The sequence below is a fragment of the Tachypleus tridentatus genome, chromosome 1 (genome assembly GCF_004210375.1).
Source record: "Tachypleus tridentatus isolate NWPU-2018 chromosome 1, ASM421037v1, whole genome shotgun sequence".
Lineage (NCBI taxonomy): Eukaryota > Metazoa > Arthropoda > Merostomata > Xiphosura > Limulidae > Tachypleus > Tachypleus tridentatus.
In genome coordinates this window covers 179,372,107-179,393,802 of record NC_134825.1, presented here as the reverse complement: position 1 = coordinate 179,393,802, position 21,696 = coordinate 179,372,107, and the positions used below count along the sequence as shown (strand labels likewise).

General features: G+C 30.4%; 1 protein-coding gene across 4 annotated transcripts in view; it reads left to right on the top strand.

Moving 5' to 3' along the window:
* The window catches only part of LOC143231689 (anoctamin-9-like), a 368,893-nt gene extending 352,617 nt beyond the window's left edge, over positions 1-16,276 (top strand). For 3 of the 4 annotated variants that reach the window (XR_013017115.1, XR_013017114.1, XM_076466282.1), the window contains 5 exons: positions 2,296-2,435; positions 9,762-9,868; positions 10,115-10,218; positions 11,908-12,604; positions 13,821-14,902. Coding sequence is in view for 1 of the 4 variants with exons in the window: in XM_076466282.1 (XP_076322397.1) it covers positions 10,160-10,218; positions 11,908-12,022 (174 nt within the window). In the remaining 3 variants the exon portion in view is untranslated. Of the gene's footprint in view, positions 1-2,295; positions 2,436-9,761; positions 9,869-10,114; positions 10,219-11,907; positions 12,605-13,820; positions 14,903-15,434 lie in introns of those variants that run through there. The other variant, XR_013017116.1, reaches the window with a different exon arrangement.
* Positions 16,277-21,696: the final 5,420 nt, after the last annotated feature.

Here is a 21,696-nt window from a genome sequence, read left to right as displayed (position 1 = left end):
TTTGTCTGTTTTAAAACTGTGATACTTTAATGGAAAATATTATCACAGAAAGATCTAACATTGAGTATTAATTCCTGTAGTTTGTAAAATATATTGAAATTATTTATGAATGATATTTTTAAAATTTTAATTAAAGGAAAATGGTGTAATTATTACTATTATCAAATGTTTTTATTTGTTGATTTTTTTAATTTTGCACAAAGCTGCACAAGAGCTATCTGTGCTAACTGTCCCTAATTTAGTAGTGTAAGACTAGAGGAAAGGCACCTAGTCATCACCACCCACTGCAAATTCTTGGGCTACTCTTTTATGAACAGATAATGGGATTAATTGTCACATTATAATGCCCTCACCACTGAAATAGCGAGCACATTTGGTATGATGGGGATTTAAACCTTCGACCTTTGGATTACTAGTCAAGTGCCTTAACAACCTGGCCATGCCAGACTGAGTGGGAGTGTCAACATCATCATGGCTAGGAGACAGTTGTGTAGACTGATTGAAGAATGCTGTTAATCCTGTTTGTCCAGCATGCTCACATTTTATTTCTATAAAGTTCTTTACGGCACTTTCAACATTGTGTTCAATTATTAAGGCTTCAATCACAATTTTGGTCATTTTTAGGCTGGATTTTTATAGTTTGGTAAAATGAATTTGACAGCTTTTTCTGTTTTAAAAACAGTTGTGGTTCTGGTTCTTAGTCGTCTTTCTATTCATAAGCAGCAAATTTTTGGTCAGTGTTTAATCAGTTCTTCATTGGTCATTTGTTTATAGTATGATTTCAGTAAGTCATTGATGAGTTGTCAAACTGATGTGCTAATGATGTGATTTTTTTTAACAAGAGGTTGAAAATTGTGCACACATTCCAGCCAGTTTTTTTTTTCCAAACTGTTTTCATATTTGAGGTAGTAACCTCTACATTCTTGATGTTGCATGGTTTCCAGAAACCTCTGATCTAGGTGTTTCTGTTGCTGTCCACTGCTTCTGATCATTTATCTGGAGATTTGTCATAAGTAATATGCTTTAAAAGAGACTATGACGTATTGATTTATAGGTTGTATCAAAGTGGTGTTTGGAGTAAGAAACTCCACAGAAATGTTTGCTGATATGTAGATTAGGTTGTTAGGGTGATTTAGTGAGTTGTCATCAACCACTAATGCTTCCCATAAAGCACTAGAAAAACATCTCTCTACTGCAGGGCAGAAAAAGTTGTAAACTAATCCTCAAAAATTGTTTTTGTTGTTTAAACCTGTTCTGTCCGGCATCTTCTTCCAATATAGATCAATCTCTCAAATGTTGAAAACTTGATGGGTCATATATCCTCTTTGTTCAATAATATTTTTTAAAACTGGTTGGCACATTGATGTTGTTTCCATGTCAGCACTTGCTGCCTTCAGGCTGTGTAAATTATGCTCTTTTTTTTTTTTAATCTGTCAAGTCAGCCTTTGTTATCCATTATCTTAGGGCAATACCGATTTAGTAACTTAACAGATACAGGTGTGGAAGACTTAGCACTTTTGATCATTTTTTCTTTCTTGATAGTTATTGTAGTTGATGGTGAGGACTTAAATGCTTTGTAATTTATTGCAAGTCTTGCTTTTGTCAAACTTCTTGATGGTTTTCAGGTTTGTTGTTACTGAAATGGCTTTTCTCGCAAGTTCTTAATAATATAAATAAATGTTTAAAAGCAATTTTAAATTATGCTGGTGTGAGAATTTGAATATTTGTTCTTCAGTTATTTCCTCTTTTGAACTTACCCCTTAAACTATGAAATGTTATGTAAAATGTCATTAATCTTCTAAATCTTTATCTTATATCCTTCAATCATATGGAACTACAGAGCAACCAATGAAAATGCAAGAACCTCTTGCTACACCCACCTTCAACTTGCTCAAATTTACAAATTTCTAATAAATTTTTCTGAGATTAAATCTTATTAAATTTATAATCAACAGGAAGTCTAGAATACAAATGATTGATTACAGTATGATTCATTCTCTATAATCTTACAGATAATTGATTAATTTAGCTAATTAGGGAGCCATAGACAGTGAGATATTTTCTCAATGGCAAACTGGGTATATCTTGCTTCAAACATATGTTATTGTGATATTATATACTTCTTCCTTTCTCTCTCTCTCTTTTTAAGAATAGTTTCAGTTTTTCAACAAATTTTCCACTGGTTATAAATTATACTGTGATAAATTTGTTATACATTTCACATGTATTTCTGAGGAGTTCAGCATTTCTGAAATCATACACCAGTTTAAAAATTTATTTTTGTATTTCTTTTAGGTACCAGAATTTTAGTGTTCAAATTGTGATGATAAACAATTAAAAAGAGGTATAAATGATGTTTGATATTTTGGAGACAAAGATGTTTGAAATTGTATGGCAAAGAGGCAAGAGTTTACAACTGAATACAGAAGAGCCAGGTAATACTTGTAAATATACATGTTTGGGCTTTTGAATTTTATTTGCTTTAAATCTTTGTGATTTTTGGTCAGGTGATATTCTGTACATTTAGTGTTTTAACATTTTTTAATATTTGGTTAGTTTTGTATTTTGGCCAAAGCAACTTAAAGGCTAACTGCATTAGCCATCCCTAATTTAGCAATGACATACCAAAGAGAAGACAGCTAGTTAGTACCACCTATTACCCAATCTTGAACTACTCTTTTTTACCAACAAAGAGTGTAATGGATTTTAACATTACAACTTCCCAATGGGTGAAAGTATGAACATGTTTGGGGACAGGGGTTTGAACCCATAACTAACAGATTGTGAATCAAACCATTACCATCATTTCTTTTCACTATGGGCTTGGTTGAATCAGCCACGTTTGTGACCCCAAATTTATGTTTATAGCTTCACCACAATAATTTCTAATACGTTTTGTGTATATTCATAAAACTCTCATCAACTGTGAGTAATCACTAAATCATTTGTTGAGAAAAACATAATTTATAATGAAGTCTACAAGAGTCTGTGACTATGTGGAATCAGAAAATTGACTACTGTGGGTGCAAAGTGATTTTCATGTAGATTAAAAACACTTAAATCATCAGAAATTGAAACAACATAAATAAACTTGAAACATTTTAGTCAGCAAAACTAGACTGTATTTTTGTATTATTCTACCCAAACTCTGCACGAGGTTTGTCAATGTTACCAATTTTGTAACAAGAAACTACATTTGTTTATTCTAAATAGCTTTTTTGTAACAATTTTATTGCCCTCTGAAATACGTTTAACTAATATGTCTACCAAATAGGTTGTAAATCACTTGGAAAACATGTAGCTCACATTATCTTAATGAACTATATAATGTGCATGAGCTACTCACAAATTTTTTTAGCGTACCTCAGGAAAAATTGACTGCAATCACAAAGTAATAACTACCAGAGTTTCCGTACTATAAGTTCTAAATATGTTTTGTGCATATTCACAAAATTTTGCAAGCTTTCAGTAAGCATCTCAAATGTTTTGTACACAAAAAATAATATTTTAAAATATTACTGAAGATTTGTTCATGAAATATTGTTCTTTCTGTGAAAAGCTTCAGGTGTCATTTGTATAATGTTCAGAATCTCCTAGGGAAATGTCAAATATATTATTTTCAGTAAAACTTTATAGTTTGATTTTCTTTACTCCTAACTCTGTGAATTCAGCCAATTTGACAAACCTTCTAAGCCACTCAATAAAAATACAAATCTGACTTATCATTTTTTTCTTTCTTTCTAAAATGACTGCAGATTGTAACAGAAAATAGCAATCATTTAAATTAAATTGCTTTTAAAACTTGTAACAGTCTACATTCATGTATACGTAATTACACTGCTGGCCAAAATCTTAGGCTAATGAACATAAAGAAAGATATGCATTTTACATCGTCAGACTCAATCATTTATTTGCATAGAGCTTCGAAAAGGGAAAATAAAAAACTTTTTTGGCATCTAATAGGGAAAATGTGAACACTCTGAAATTAGCCTAAATACCAGCTGGTCAAAAGTTTGAGACAATACCCAAAAGAAGTCCTTAACAGGATAGGAAATGCCCAGCAAGAGGTCTCAGTAGTGAGTTGTATTATGGCTGTCACTGTGAATAACTTCAGACATTCCCCCCGGCATGATCGATATAAACGTTTGCAGAAGACTGGCTGGAATATTATTCCAAGTGGTGAAGTTGGCTTCACGAAGATCGTGCACTGTTTGGAATTGCCGTCCATATCTATAGACTTTCCTTGCCATCCACCCCCAAACATTTTCAATGGGGTTCAGTTTGGGCAAATACGCTGGAAGGTCCAAAAGAATCATATTACTCCCCATTAAAAATTCCTTTGTTCTGCAGGCACTGTGGATTGCAGCATTGTCCTGCTGAAAGATCCAGTTATTTCCACACAAGCGAGAGCCTTCAGTCAATAAGGATGCTCTCTCCAACATGCCAATGTAGCCAGCTACTGTTTGATGCTCCTGTATAATTTGAAGTTTCATTGTTTCATGGAAGGAGAAAGCACCCCAGATCATGATGGAATGTCCTCCACTGTGTCGAGTAGAAAGTGTCTCTGGTGCGATATCTTTATTGAACCAGTAACGTTGGACTCCATCTGGACCATCCAGGTTAAATTTTTCTCATCAGAGAACAAAATCTTCGTCCACTTTTCTACGTCCCATGTTTGGTGCTTCTCAGCAAAGTTTAACTGAGCTGTTTCGTTATGTGGAAGGAGGCGTGTTTTTTTTAGGCATTTATGGTTTAGAAGCTTTTCTCTCGTAGATGCTGTCTCATTGTTATTGAGCTGCATTCTGAACCTGTAAAGGACTTAATACGGTTTAATGGTTGGCTGGTATCTTGCTGGACAACCTGTTGAATCCTCCTGCGCAACACCGGTGAAATTTTCTTAGGCCGACCACTTAAAATTCTTGTTCCATATCCCTCAGGGTTTTTTAAGAATTTACAACAGCAGTTTTACTCTGCTCAGTCTCACTAGTGATGGTACGTTGAGAGAGATTTTGCTTTTGCAGCTCGACTATTCTGCCACGTTCAAACTCTGTCAACTTTTTAGCCTTTGCCATGTTTTTACCCAATGTAACACAGGAGATGTCAGTGGGAGGTGTTGACAATGCTAATGCTTGAACACAGATGACTAAATTTCGTGACGTGTTTACTAATTAACTCTTCATTTCAGTATGGTCTTAAACTTTCGACCAGGTAGTATTTAGGCTAATTTCATAGTGTTCACATTTTCCATATTAAATGCTAAAAACGTTTTTTATTTTTATTTTTCCTTTTTTTATTTTCATATTTTGAAGCTCTACTCAAATAAGTGGTTGAGTCTAACAGTGCAAAAGGCACATTTTTTCTTTATGTTCATTAGCCTTAAGATTTTGGCCAGCAGTGTATATAGTTTTGTTGCCCTTGACCTATGTCAACATAAATACACCCATCACACAAGTTATAAATCATTCAATGAACATATAGCTCATGTTGTTATTGTGAATGATGTGACACGTAAGATGTTCATTAATGTACATTGTGGTTTAATGTTTTGCTTCATGATGAGTTTTGTTTTCAGAAGTGAAAAATGAGTGAATCAGTTATGGTACTTTTAATATTACTTGCCCTTTATGATTTATAAAAAAAATTACAGAGTAATTATTTACAATTTACTTCAAGAAACTAATAACTTGGATGGTTGTTATAATGTTATGTAAAGCTGTCATCTGTAAAGTTGGTTAGAAAGGATTTGTCTTTATTATTAAGCCTGTATGGTTCACCAGCTTCCATATTAAAGATTTTAGATTGACAAGTAAGATCTATAAAATAGTGCATGTAATGTTACACCAGAATAAGATTAATAACATAAATCATAACATCCTTTACTGGCCAAGTACTGTTTTCCAGTAAGAAAAGAGTATTGTTATATCACTACATCTGTATCTATTAATAAATCTAGTGCATCATTATTTAATGTGTTATACATCTAAAAGAATTCTAATAGTTAATTGCTTTGTAAATGTGACTTGTTGCTCTAACAGATGAAAGAGGTTTGTAATTTTAAAAATATTTTGTTCATGTATGTTCATATTTATGTAAAAGTTATTTTAATGGCCTTGTTAAAGATTTGATGTTCCAGCGAGGAAAGAAGATTTCTTTAACCAGCTCAACATGCTCAAATTGTGGATTTTATTTTGAAGCGGAAAAGATTTAGTTATAATACAGGAGAATTTTATGCATTTGGCAAGTGAAAAACATATTATTTCCGTAATATATTTTCACATAATATGTATTTAATTTCATCTCTATATAATTTACTGTGCATCAGAATTATTGAAGAAATTTCATAAGCTGAATTTATACTTTTTGTAAATAAATTTCCTTATTATGAACTCAGTCATTAGATAATCTGGAAGAGAAAACTGAATTTTTTCAATTAATTTTATATAATATAAAATTCTTTTATGTATCATACTTATATGTTTTTCCTTGCATTTTAAAATAATAACATTTTGTGATGAGTTTATAATAATTAAAATGCATGTAGTTACCTTTTTTCTGAAAGGTGCTAAAAGTATAAAAAAAAGTTTCCAAACAAAGCAAACTTTTCTAATTGACTTTTGTGTAAAACTTTATTACAAGTAAACATAATGAAATGCCTTAGAGAATAGCTGGAAGACTTACAGAAAATATTACAAAGTACCATCATATACAAGTGGTGATACAAATTTCAGTTTTGAGTACAAATTAGCTTTCATTAATTATATTTACTGTTTTGCTGTGACCTCTGCTGTGGGTGATTCAAAGTGCTTGTGCCACAATCACCTACCATGTTGTACACAGGAATGAATTAAACACTTTTATGAAGAATCTATGTTAATAAATTTAGTTTTTAGTTCACTTTTATGTTTTGGCCAATCAGTTTTAACTTCTAAATTTTTACAAGTAACATAACAAAGGTTGTAAGATATAACTTTCTTATATTGTGTTAGGATTTACTAGCACAAACAGTAAGCTACTAAAATTTACATTAAGATAGAAACATGAGCTAAACATAATCACAAGTAAGAATCTGAAATTTGCATAGCTGACCTTTTTTGATTTACTGATATATCCTCAAATTATTTGGTCCGGCATGGTCAGATGACAGGGTACTTGAATCACAGTCTGAGGGTTGCAGATTTAAATTCCTGTCACATCAAACATGCTTGCCTTTCAACTGTCAATGCATTATAGTGTAACAGTCAATCCCACTATTCATTGGTAAAAGAGTGGTTCAAGAGTAAGTGGCGGGCAGTGATGACTAGCTGCCTTCCCTCTAGTCTAAATTAGGGACATTTAGCAAAGATAACCCTTAAATATTTAGAAGAAATAATGTTAAGAAATCTGTTAATTAAAAGCTACAGTGTGTATTTTTAGGGTTAACATTTAAATATCTGTGTCTTAAAATACTCTTTGGGTTATAATGTTTCATACTTATCATCATTATATTTAGTTTTGACCGTGCACTGATCAGCTGCTGATTTAGTTTCTCATGTATATATAAAATCCCAAGATGGAACATCCACCTGAACATTTCTGTCATATTAAACTTTACAATTTAAATTTAGAGACTTGTATTTTTAATGTAGTTTGACATAAGACTGTTAGTGTGTACTAGAAGTTCTGTTAGTTATCACACGATGTGAACAGTTAATGAATCTAATTTTATATTGCAAACTGACTAGAAGTGTTTAATATTCATAAGTTAATACACAGAAAACAAGAACCTATAATTATTAGAATGTATTGATTGATCAATTGGCTACCTTTGCTTATTAACAGTTGATAATATCTCATAAGTTTCAATTGGATTAAGTTTTAGTCCTAAACTTTAATAGTGCTGAATAATATTCATAAATATAAAAATTAATAGTGATAAATAATATTAACACTCTTTGTGTATGGGGTCAGTCCAATAGGGAAACACTTGCTCATGTGGAGCTGTAAGTACTAATTTTTACTATAATTCTAAATTTATGTCGCATTCATTTATGAAATTTGTCAAGCTTTGAGTAGCCATAACTGTATTGTACACAAGTAATCAAGATTTCTATTAATATATTCCCATAAAGATCTATCTGTGAATTTCCAAAGCCTTAAATGAATCAGTCTGAGTGAAAGTTTCCATGCTAGAAAGTTAAAAAAAATACTTCTTTTCAAAGCTAATTTTCTTGCAGAACTTTATATTTTATCTACTATTTTTCAACCCTAAAACTAATAATAATAAAATCATCAATGTGCAGTGAAATGAGAAACTGAAAAATAAGAAATATAATGAACAAACATGTTTTTTTAATCTCTGAATGCTAGGTTTTCTATTTTCTTCAAAGTTTCAACTTGGCATTTTCCCATACTTTTCTTTTAATTTTATGGTTTTACTGCCTGTACATAGAACCACTGTCTCCTGTCTAAAGCTTAGGAAGTTGTAACATTGACACATTAACTGATGTATAAAAAAATAGCTGTACATCAGTGGAAAACTAAAGATGTTATGAGAACAGTATAATTATGGTGTTAGAAAAACATGTAAGTTCAAGAAGTTTTTATAGAAATGAATAAAATCCCTGTAACCCTGGTTATTCCTGATACAATCACACAGAAATGGAAACCAATGCACAGTTAATTCAAATAATTTCAGTTATGGTCCACTCTGTATTTTATGTAGAAAGTAAGCAAGTTTCCCTAATGTTTAGGTCAGTCCTATATAGTTAGCATTGTAACAGGCAAAAATATGACTATGTGTTGTGACATAAGACATATGGAGTCTTGATAATAAACAGTTTGGAAAGAAGTCAGTTAGTTCTGCTCTTAGACTGTAACCAACTATAACTGTACAGATCATTCAAGATGCTATAAAAACATGTAGGTTCAAGAAGTCTTGATAGAAATGAATAAAAACCCTGTAATTTGAGCACTTATGAAAGGTGGAACTTTCTTCAGTTACAAATTGGAAATGGTGGTGTAATCAAATGAGTAATATACAAATAAAGTTAGTTTAGAAACATCAGGAAGGTCATCTGGTTTTCCAAGAAATGTCTATTTCTCTATGTTCTGGTGTAAATGTCTCATTTCCAGTATAATGTAGCCAATGGTGAGAATGTATGCAAAAAGGTGTAAGGAATATTTTACTTTAGAAATGGCTGAATATGTGTGTATTTAAAACGGTACTTCAGCATTTAAGTAAAGTAAAGGTGACACCTGGAGACAGGTTGAAAATGATATACAATTCAGTTTGTAAAAAATTATATGAAAATTACCTTAAAAAATGGTATGTTTTAGTAAATTCAGCTTTCACGTTACGAGAAGAAATGAGCAAAGAATAAAAATAATTTTTTGACAAAGATGAAACCAGTGAACGAAGATCATCGATTCCAGGTTCTAGATTGAGTCCAAAAGGTTGAACAGTATTTAGATTAGCAATCCAATAAGTTTTTTTTTACTTCTCTGTAAGATTTAATTTTGAATCTTGTTTTCAATGGTTCAACAAAACAGTATAATGAAACCTTATTTCATCAAAATCAAAAAATTAAAATTTGGTAAATAATAAAATGGTTATAGTACTTGGCATGTGTGTGCTTGGGTTCATTACATTATGATATGTGGTTCCAATATATGATATTATATATAGTGATGAATAAAAGTCATTGCAATCACTCTTTACATTGTTTTATTAAATATTTTCATGCCTTATGTATTTATAGTGTGTTTTTCTCCTATTTTTTCAGGAATAACCAAGCTTATCAATGATAATGTGTATGAAGCTGCCTTTCCTTTACATGAAGTCAGTTAACTCATTGGATTCTTCTTTCCAAGTGTGCTGGATGTTGATAAAGTACAATTTTTCATATGTTAAAAGTGTTGTTCACAGTTATTTCTACAGTCAGTGTGTGTTATATCAGGTTTATGACCTGATGAATTTGTGTGATAGGGTTGCTCCTGTAGTTTGTTATTAATATTATTTTCCAGTAAAGTGCACTTTAACATATTTTTATTAGTTGTCATTATACTTGGAGATATTTCACTTCCTGTATCAGTAAAATAATAGTTATGTTGACAATTTACTTTGACATATTATTAGGGGGAATGCAATTCTTCAGATGACGAAGCTCCTCGGAAATGGTTAATGAACAACTGGGCTTTGTTTTCGGCAATATGTAAAAAACAACCTCTTGATGACATCAAGTGAGTGTTAATAATTAATTACCTGGACAGAATTTGTTTAACATAAAAATCACTTGGTGAAAGTTTTCAGCATAACCTAAAGATTGAAATTACCAATTATATTTGTACGCCATGTTTAGAGTCTCGAGTGGAGTTTTATTCATACTAGTTGTGTTTTAAAAGAGATCATTTCAAATACAATAATTATATATAAGGAGAGTCAGTCATGATATGAGGAAGATAATTCTCTCATGTTGCTAATGTATTATTTTCATTGAGCTATAGAATTCTATAAAGATGTTGTAATAACTGAAATAGATGTAGATCTAATAGTATTAGTATGTAGTTAATTATATGTTTCTATTATATAATATAGTTTTAATTTCTGAATATCAAAAGTAAAATTTAATTTGTAACGTCTTAGTGTTCACATTTCTGTATCACGTGATGGCACTTGTTTATTCCAAATTGCTCAACTTAGGTAGTCTTTTCACTTGTATTTGATTGACTGAGATTGAATACAACTTTCAGACTTACAGATTTTCCTAATACAAAACATAATGTTATAGTTACCAAGGCATCCCATAAAGCTCTCTTCTCTTACATACAGTCTTTCAAAAAGGTAAATAATTCTCTCTCTCTTTCTTTCTGTCTTTGACATTTGCTACTACATTATTGATAACCATCAGAAAATAAATATTTAATCTTCTATTTTATGTATAATGCCATCTCGTTCACAGGATGGCTTTTAAGTTTTTCGGAACATAGATTCAAATCTGCTAGCACTAAGTTTACTTTAACCAGCTGAGGAAGTTGTTTTGATGCACAATGTTTGGTTAGAAAACCAGTTAAATTGTAATAATTATCGGACATTGTATGCTTTATGTTTATTATTGTTTGTGCTCTAAATTGTGTTTGAAATTAATAAATAATTTTGGAAAAAAATCAAAAACATCACCATTGAAAATTTGGGTTAGCATCTCTCAACACTTTAAATCTTTGACAACAAAAAGAATTACAGCATTCACAATTAAGTACTAGATTTTTGTTATTTTTATGTACATATTTGGTTTGTTATAAAAGTAAAAAAAATACTTATTAGGTAACGTTAGAAAATGTAAATGAAGAAATAGATTAATTTGTTTGCAATATATGTATATACATGTGATCGTGTGTATTACATAATTTTTTGCTGTAATTTGAACTAAGTGTATACAAGGTGATTCCTAACTTGTTACATAAGCATAGTATACAGGAAGTTGTCATATTTAACTGATACAAGACTGACGATAGTCGGGATAAATAATGATAAGCTTTTATTGTAATCTGCATGGATTTTAGAAAGGAAAAATATTATTTCATATTTTTTTTGGTTACAAGGTTAAACAAATGGCCTAAGCTCATGTAGTGTAAGTGTAGAGAAAATAATGCATAACATATAATTTTTACCAAAAAATAAGTTGATATTCAATTAGAAGATTCTGGAAGCTATACAAATGAAATTTGGAGACTGTAATATTAAAGATATATAAATTGTATTAATTTTAGCATGAAAATCACCTTGCTCTCATACTAGTCAGAGTTTACAATTAAGACAAATATATACAAAAAAATTATTATGGATGTATTTTTGGGGTTTCTCATTAGTTATTGTATGTACTATATTTTGATAAGAATCACTTCAATGTTTGTTCCTTTCAATTTTTTCAGGGAGTATTTTGGAGTTAAGATAGGCCTGTACTTTGTTTGGTTTGGATATTACACCTGTATGCTGATTCCAGCTTCAGTAGTAGGAGTGTTGTGTTTTCTGTATGCTTCACCTTGATGGGTGATGCTCACAGGTTTGAATAAGGGGGAGAAAAAAAGAGTTACCAAACAGTTTATTATTTTTATAACTCATGTTTGATCATTTTCTAAATTATACCTCAGATAAATCAGTTACATAGAGCTATGTGATTGATGGAATGTGGTAAGTGATTAATCACTAAAGTAATTAATTATTTTCACACAAGCTATTTGTAGCTGGAATAATTGTAAAGAATAATAATTGGAACCATTAATTTTTATTGGTTGATGTGTTTTGAACCATTAAAATATTTTAATAATTTTTGTGATAAATTGATTTAAACATAATTTCAATTAGTCAGTTATTTTATGTGGCATTATCATTGAAATTGATAGTTGTATATTATGATTGATATAAATGTACAGCTGTACTGTGTTTATTATATAAACTTGAAACAAAATTGAATTTTTTTACAGTAAGGACATTTGTGAAGACTACAAGAACACCATTTTATGTGATGTAGATATGGAATATCAGGACAGACATGTACTTTTGTCAGAATAACTCATCTTTTTGACATTGGTGCTGCTGTATTTTTTGCTGTTTTTATGTCACTCTGGGGTAAGTATTATATAGATTTACATGTTAAAGTTGAATAAATATTATTCTCTACTTAAAACTCTGTTAGAACTTTCATACACAAAATATCAAATTGTTATTGAGTTTTAATACTTTTTTTAAGTAATGCTTTTCTTGTGACTATTTTCTTTTTGCATGTTGACTATCCAACATGCATAGTAATTTTGATTTTATGATTAAAAATACTTGTATGCATCAGAAAATGTTCAAATTTCACACACAAAATTTTATAACCTCAGATAATTATCAAACATTTTTGTACAGAAAAAAACTTAATATTTTATCTGTTATTTTTACTAATAAAACTCTATATGGGCTTGATAGATTTGACCACTATAAACAATTACGAAATTAATATAAAGAATGCTTTTTTTTCATTCTGAAATAACTACAAACTATAATTCATATAAAATAGCTTAAATTTGATAACATTAAACATTTATGTACAAGGGAGGACAGAAAAGTGCCCTCCCTTGAAAATGTTGTTAATTTATTTGATATCATATTTGAACAGATCTCATGAAGTGCATTTTACACATTTTTCTGTTATCTAATAAAATATATAACAAATTAACAGCATTTTTAAGGGGGGCCACTTTTCTTGTCCACTCTCTGAATATACATTTATTATTTTTATTATATTGATCTTTCAACTGTGCCTGGATAACAGTATAGAAGTTACAATGACATGGTGCATGTGTGCTCATGTTACTATGTACAGTAATATAAAACTGACCTTTACAAAGGACCTGAATTTTGGGAAAGTAACTCACTAAGAAAATCCTTATGACATGTGTAGTAATGGACACCCATAGCAAAAGGGTTACTTCAACATAAAAACGTCCAACATTGTATATTTACACTACTTGAAATGGCCTTAATTTCAAACCAACATAAAGCACATCAAATTTGCTTCACATCCAAGACTTCAAACTTCTATAACTAAAATCTCCCATCAAAGACTTAAAAATAATTCCAAAAACATGTTATTACTTTGAGATTTCTTTATCTGTAATTTGGGACTTTTCAAGGAAAAAAGGAAACACTTTACAATGTTTTTAATTACTAACACTTTGGTGAACAAAATAATTGAATTAATTGTCACAAGTCACATCAGTTTAAAGAGTGATTTATATTCTGTTACAATTTCTGTCTTTACTGATGATAAACCTTTCACTTTGTTTTTATTTACTTTCAGCTGTAATATTTCTTGAATTGTGGAAAAAAGTATTTGGAAATAATTACCCACCACTGGGATATGACTAGTTTTGATACTTTAGAGGTAATGTGTACCTTAGAAACTAACTTTATCACAATGGGCTTGTGTATTTAACATGAACTTTTAACCATGGCAGTATACCTACTGTGATTCTGAAGGTACTAGTTGTGTCATCACAAACTTTGACAGTAATCATAAAAATATTTTAATTATATGTTGTCATAGTGTTGACTGTTCTGATTACAAAGTGATTTTTTATGTTAAAATTAGAAATACTTCATTTAAAAATTTTCAATTATCTGTTATTTTACAAACTATAACTCTCTAAATGATCAGTCAATTTAAACACCCTCATAACCATCATAAAAATTATGAAGTAATTGTAAATTACAATTTTATTGTGCTAGAATGACAGCAAATTGTGACCCTAAACTGTGATAGTTTATCCTAAATAACTAAAAACTTGTGACATCTGTTTATTCTTAATCTCATAGTTTTATCGACTTTTGAACTACATGTAACTATTAATACTTCATCACAAGTTTTAAATCACTTGGTGAACATTCAGCTCATGTTACCCTATTGAATTACATTAAACAATATGAAGAATAATTAATTGTTATTCTTTATTTTAGCTAATCCAACAACTTTTTTGTATTTTCATTTTAGTTACTTTTATAGTAATAAATAAAGAATATTCATGAAAAACAAAAAATGTACTGTTTACCAGCATCTGTTTTTGTTCTTTACTAATGGCACTACCACACTAAATGCCCCCTGTTAGTACAGCAGTAAGTCTATGGATATACAACATCTGAGAGAACTATTGGTAGCGTGTAACAGAGAGGCTGTGATTGGTGTGCATGCCAAATGACTCTAATTTCCTAGTGTATGACATCATAAATAAATAAAATAGAAAGCTGTAAAATTTTTGCCTTGTCTGAGTAATAACTACAGTGGAACCCTTCTAAGTGGCCATCCACCAGGTTTGGTCACCCCTTGAAAGTGGTCATTCAATCACAGTCCCTTTTTGTTTACATAATCCTTAATTATGTACAGTGGAACCCTCTAATCAAGCCAGTTTGTCTCAGTTACGAAGGTGGCTGCTTTAGAAGGATTTCACTGTAATTTACATAAAATCATTCAATAAGTAAATTATAGAAGAAGGAGAATCTAGGAACTTAAATACAATTAAAATTTGATTCAGTAATTACATTGTGATGTAAAGTTTACTTGTATACATCGATAATAACTAGCTTAATTACATTTTGAATTTAACTCTGTAAAAGGTTGTGACATATGCAGTTTGACGTTCCTGATGGGTAAATGACCTTGTTTTCCTGCCTTGATTGGGTGTTCAGGACCTTTAACTTTGTTTGTTTCCAGTATTATATTTACAGCTATTCTCTAGTATTTCACTTTGAACATCTTTTCAAACTTTGTCTTATAAAAATAATATTTGAATGTTTTCTAGAGGTATTCTTTTGAGAAAGTTTCTCAAAATATATGTTTAAAATGTAAATTTCTTAACACACAGATATGATGTTTTACCTGAACTCTTGATCATAATGTGGTTTGTTTTTATATCACCAGGAACATCCAAGGCTAGAATATTTAGCTAAGTTATCAACATTAAAGAAAAGGAAAGTAAATTTATTACAAGGGTAAGAACATCACTATTATCAATAATAATAAACATCAAAACAAAAATCTGACTTTTTGTCCAGTTTTTCCATTTGTTTTGTTTTTATACAAGATCTATCTGTTGGTGATGATAGTTTTGATTTTCAGATTGTAAGTTTTATGATGACAGTAGAAGTGTTTGGTGTTGGTTTTACAACAAAACTGTAACTAAATATACTCTATCAAACAAAATTAACAAGCTGTGTATCTTTTGTATGAATTTTTTCTTAAAAATATTGAAAATTATTAAATTTAAAAAAAATGCCTTATTCTTCTTGAAAAATACAGTTATTTTGGGTAAATGGTCTTCAAAGGTATAATTTAAAGAAGGTGATAAAACACTTTTTTTAAAGTAATTCAGTATAAATGCACCACATATAGTTTAAAAGATAACAAAGTATAAAAATTAATGTTAATAATAAAAGTTTAAAAGATCTTGATAGAACATTGTTTGAGATTGAAAGTTTAAAATGTGAACTTTTATGCTTGTTTGAAATGTTCTGATTTAAAGTTCCTGGCCTGGCTGGCTGCCAGGTGGTTAAGGCACTTGACTCGTAATTATTTTGTGATGGTCGATCCCATTATTTGTTTGTAAAAGAATGTCCCAAGAGTTGGCAGTGGGTGGTGATGACTAGTTGCCTTCCCTTTTGTCTTATACTGCTAAATTAGGGACAACTAGCACAGATAGCCCTCGTGTAGCTTTGTGTGAAATTCAAAACAAAGCAAATCATTTAAAGCTCATTAAATTTTATCCCTTTTTTAAACAAAACAAAAAAACAGGTTAGATGTTCCAATACCTAAGTTGTGGTTTTATTATCTCCCTCAAAAATAATGTAAATTGAACTTCAGAAGGAATATTACAGCAGTTTTTTTTATCAGTTCTGGTTCTTTTTCTAAGTCCATGTGTTTGAACTTTATTTCTTACAAGTTATGAAAATTTATTACTTAGTTTTTTACTGATGTGTTTTTCTAAATGCTTCTGTGATGTACACTGTAACATGTAAATGAACCATGTGTTTCCTTTTGAAAGAGACGAGTACCACACACCATATTTTCCTGGTCTGTGATGTTACTACTTGAGAGTATTTATTTATGAATTAATTTGAAGTATATAGGTGTGTACACTAAAGTTATGTAAACGTTTAAGATTTCAAATTTAAAGAAGAACCAATTATGAGAACAATGAAGTTTAGAAACAGGTTCAATAGGTAATGAAGACTTTATTTAACACAGTAACAGTGTTTGGTCTTCAGTGGGAATGAGAAACTTATCTATATACAGTAATATGTATGTATGTGTATGTGTACATTATTATCAAAAATTATTAATTTGGGAAGCGATGTAGGGATCGTCAGAAAATTTGAATCAAAATATAAAAATTGTATTTTCAAGCTGACAACTCGGGACTCTTAAAAAATAAACAAACTATTTTGATAAGTACTGTAGGCATGGAGCTAAAAGAGGGGTTTATAGCTTAAGAAAATAATACAGACATTACTTCCAGCTGTAATTATTTATTTGTTTAGAGACTTTAGCTATAGGCTTGACAATACAGTCTCTGTTTTTTCATGTTGTTTCTTTATTTTTCTGACAGTCTAGAATGAATTTTAATTATATTGTTACTTAAGTTGATTTTTATATTCATTTATACAGAATACATTCTAAACTACACAAGTACATGTGAATTCAGTTGAATGTTACATATTTCTTAACAGTTTACTGTTACTTCTGCTTTATGTTCCACTCATCCACCACATATTAAAAATAAATAACAAATGTACAAGAGAAAATAAACATATTTACTGGTATACACCTGTAACATACAAACTGTAAAATTGTTCTCAAAGGACCATTGTGAAGGTAAAGATTGTATGATCACAAATTTAATGACTAGCTTCCATCAGCTTGTACTGTTATGTAACAAAATATGAACAGCAACAAAGGAATCTCAACACAATGGAATAATGTTTCTTTCAATATAATACAACAAAGGTTAGTGCAACATAAACATACACAGTCACATGCTTACTTTGATAGGTTTACATAACAAATATGTTTGTTCTTCAACAGCCTGCTGTATACAAGTGTTTTTCAGAATAAGGCAACACAAATAATTCATTCAGTGGCACACTTTGCTAAATTGCCAATTACCAATAACATTTACCACAACTACCTATTTAAAATTGCAATAGCTATGTGAAAGAGTAATATATGCAGTGGTAATAAATACTGAATATGTACTTGTGACTTCTGCTAAGTACAAAAGACAGTAGAAAGAATTTCTAATGTGATATTGAATAGCAACATCTGTTATGGTAATCATCTAGTGTCAAACACCTGTTGACATATTGCCATGGAAATAAACTTGAGTAATAATGAACAACAATAACAATATCCAATATCAGAATCCCCTAATTTTGTTGTGGATGTTTTCAATAAAAACACTAGAAATGCACAAGCTGTAGTTTCCAACTGATATACATACAAGTAAAACACTGGATTTTATGATGGCTAAAAATGAAGAACTTAGAAAATTTCTTACTGTGACATAATTAAGGATGGGGAAGTAAGTTTAAAGGTACTGTCAGTTTCTTTCAGAAATCTCAGTGGAGTCCTGTAACACAATAAATATCATTTGAAATAATTTTATAGTGGAATCAAAATGGTGAGTTGTTGCTTGTGTAAACTGTCAGCAATAGATCTACAGTTTTATTTGCTTACATTTTTTTATTTTCTCTATTTGTGGATTTTAAATATGTAGTTTTTAATTATCTCCTATGTTGACATTTTTAATGCACAGCAATGAGAAAATATGTGTTTAGAGTGAGACATGACCCCCACTAGGCACGTATAAAATTATTACAGTAGAAAAACAGCTCTTTCAAATAAAACAAGTGTTTAAAACATCTCCTTAAATAACGAGTTGTGTTTTTTGAAGTAATTATTTCTCAAGGTTTTGTGTAAACTTGTTTAACGTAAGTCCACTCAGAACAATTTTGCATCTGTTATGTACTTATAACCACATAACGAATCTTTCACTGAAAAATAATTAATTTTTAAGTAAGTCATGGACATTCACAGTATTCCATATAGCATATCTGTCAATGTTGTGGTTCAAAATGCTCAGTCGATTTTGTTGTAGTTTTTGTGTAACAATAACATGAATAAAAAATAATATGATTAAGTAGGCAAATTTTAATTTTGTCTCAACAATCATGAAATTATGTATTTTGCTTATTATCAATCTTTTGGTGGTCCAGTCTATTTACAAGAAAGGTTTTCAGTGGTGTTTCAAGAATAAGTCTACTTTTAAAGGTTTTTTTACCCAAATGATTAGAGATCACTAAAAGGCTTAATAGAGATATCCTAGTACCACAGATGGTACTGTTTTAGAGTAAGGCTGCATTCTAAAATTAAGATGATTTTTATAACTTCATGGTCATTGATTTTTGGTTCTATGTTTAAAGTAAAATTGTTTTCAAAAGATGCACTTTGTAAACTTGGGAGGATTTTTTATTATTTTCAGTGAATCCAGTTTCCAATTTTCTGTAGTATAGCATTTGAGACAGTTATTTCTCATAATTATATCTCCACAGAGAGGTGTACTGTATTTTAAGATGGCTGGTATGGGTATTAAAACTTTTATTACAATAAATTAGAGAACAATGTTTCAACCTTCTTAGGTCTCTTAGGCCTTCAGGATAACAAAAAGAGTTTTAATACCCATACTAGCCATCTTGAGATACATTTTTACTTCACTTGGGTTCCTCATCATCATAAGAGAGATACAGTTTTTCTGCTGTTTCATCTTCTTCCAAACCCTTTTCAATCGACTGCCATACCTACATATCTTGGAAGATTATCTTGAAACTTGGTAGGGTCATACTTTGGTTCAATATAATTTATTTATTTTATTATATTAATATAGGTATTAAGGCGTTTCTTTATATTGGTTTATTTTGTGTTTAAGTTGTTGTATAAGTAAGGCTTCTTTAATTTTGCATTTATTTATGTCTGTTTCTTTATTTAGTATTTGAGTGTTTTCTATGGTTATATTGTGTTTATTTCACTTGCAGTGTTCGAAAACGAGTGGTGACTTTTTATGTTCTTTGAATCTGGTTTCCATTTTCTACTTGTTTCTCCAATATAGAAGTCGTGGCAGTTATCACATTGTATTTTATAAATAATGTTGGTGTGGTGTTTGTTAGTGTAGTTTTTACATAGTATGGACTTCAGTTTTGTGCCTGGTTTTTGAATAAATTTGGTATTAACTGGAATGTCATATTTTGTTACTAGTTTCTGCCAAATGTTGGTTATTTGTCTGCTGATGTCAGGAATATATGGTATGCAGCAGAATATGGTTTGGTGACTTTTTAATTCGTGAGATATATTTACTTTTGTTGGTTGATTTCTGTCTAGGTGTGTGCGTATAATTCTAAGGTTTGTGGAGGAAACTTATTGATGTTGATGAAGTATTTTTTCATTTTGTAAAATTCATCGTTAATTTTATTTGGTGAGCATAGTTTTATGGTTGTGTTTATTTGGTTTCTTAGTATGTTGAGTTTTTGTTTTGTTTCATGTGCTGGGTTCCAAGGAATGTATAGTCCAGTATGGGTGATTGTTGAGTGGATTTCTGTTTTGAATTGTTTATCGGTTCTTGTAATTTTGAGGTTAAGAAATGATATTTGATTGCTTTCTTCCTGTTCACATGTGAAGTTAATGTTGGGATGTATAGAGTTAATGTGATTGAAAAAATTAAGTAGGTGTTCTGTAGATTTGAATTCCACAACCGTGTCATCTACATATCTGTACCAGTTTAGTGGCAGATGTAATGCTGTGTTAATTGCTTGTGCTTCAACTTGTGTCATAAAAATATTGGTGATACTAGAACTGGTGATACTGGGTTGCCCATGCTTAGGCCATTTGTTTGTGTATAGTTTTGGTTGTTGAACATGAAGTTTGTCTTTATCGTGGTGAATTCTATGAGGGTTGCTAATTGGTTGCTGGTAATGTCTATAGTTGGGTTAGGGTCGCGGATATAGAGTTCTAAGGCTATCTTGCAGGCTTCAGTGGTTGGAACTTCTGTAAAGAGGGATATAACATCGAAAATGGCCATTAAGACTTTATGATTAAGTTGATTTAGATTAGGCTGATGTTTCATATTTGGAGAATGCCCATGCTATGTATTTACCAAGATTGTAATTAAATAATTCATATGTGGACATTATTGGTCGTAATGGAATAAAGTGTTTGTGAAATTGTGTTGGCTTTTTCCATTTTTTAGTAGTAATTTGTTAAGTTGCGTCTCGTGTCTTTGTTGGATTTGTGTGTATTGGTTTAAATTTGTTCGTGTCTGATAGGATGTTTTTCATTTTTTGGATGTATTCATTCGTGTTCATTATGACTATAGCGTTACCTTTATCTGCTTGTAGAATTTTTATGTTTTTGTCTTGTTTTAGGTTTTTAATGGAATTAATGCCTCTTTTTGTAAGGTTGTTTTTTAGTTTTCTGTTTTGTGAAATTATGTTGATGGTTTTGTGAGAAACTTCTTTGAAAAAATCGTTTAAGATGTTGTTTTTAGGTGTTTCTGGAAAATATAAATTTTTAATTTTACCTGGGAAGTTTGACTGTTGGATGTCAATAAAATTATCTAAGTTATCTTCTTTTTGTTGGTTGTTTCCTTGTTTTTGTTCTCTGTAGAAAGTATCACAAGTCTCCTGCATAGATTTTCTAAACACGTTTTGATTTCTATGGTTGGAATGTTCCTAGGTGCTATTGCAAAGTTGAGTCCTTTGTTAAGTAGATGTATCTCGTCTGTGTTTAATTGTCAGTCAGATCTATTAATTATGAGGTTAGTCAACGGTTTGTCGTTTTGGTGTCTTTTCTGTTGTTTGCATCATAGTTTTCTAGTTTTTTGTTGTGGCAGATCTTTTTTTGTCTCTGCCATTCTTAGTATTGATTTGGTTTATGTTTTGTTGTATAAGTCCGTAAATCTCTGGTTTAATGCAGCATGCCAGTTGATGGTCTGGGTTCCTTTTTTGTTTTTGTAAGTCATGTAATTCTTTGTATTTTGTGTTCAACATGGCTTTAAATAGTTTTTCTGTATTAAATTTTGAATAATGTTTGTGTATTTATTAAATTTTTTTGAAAGTTTTACCTTTACAAAATTAGG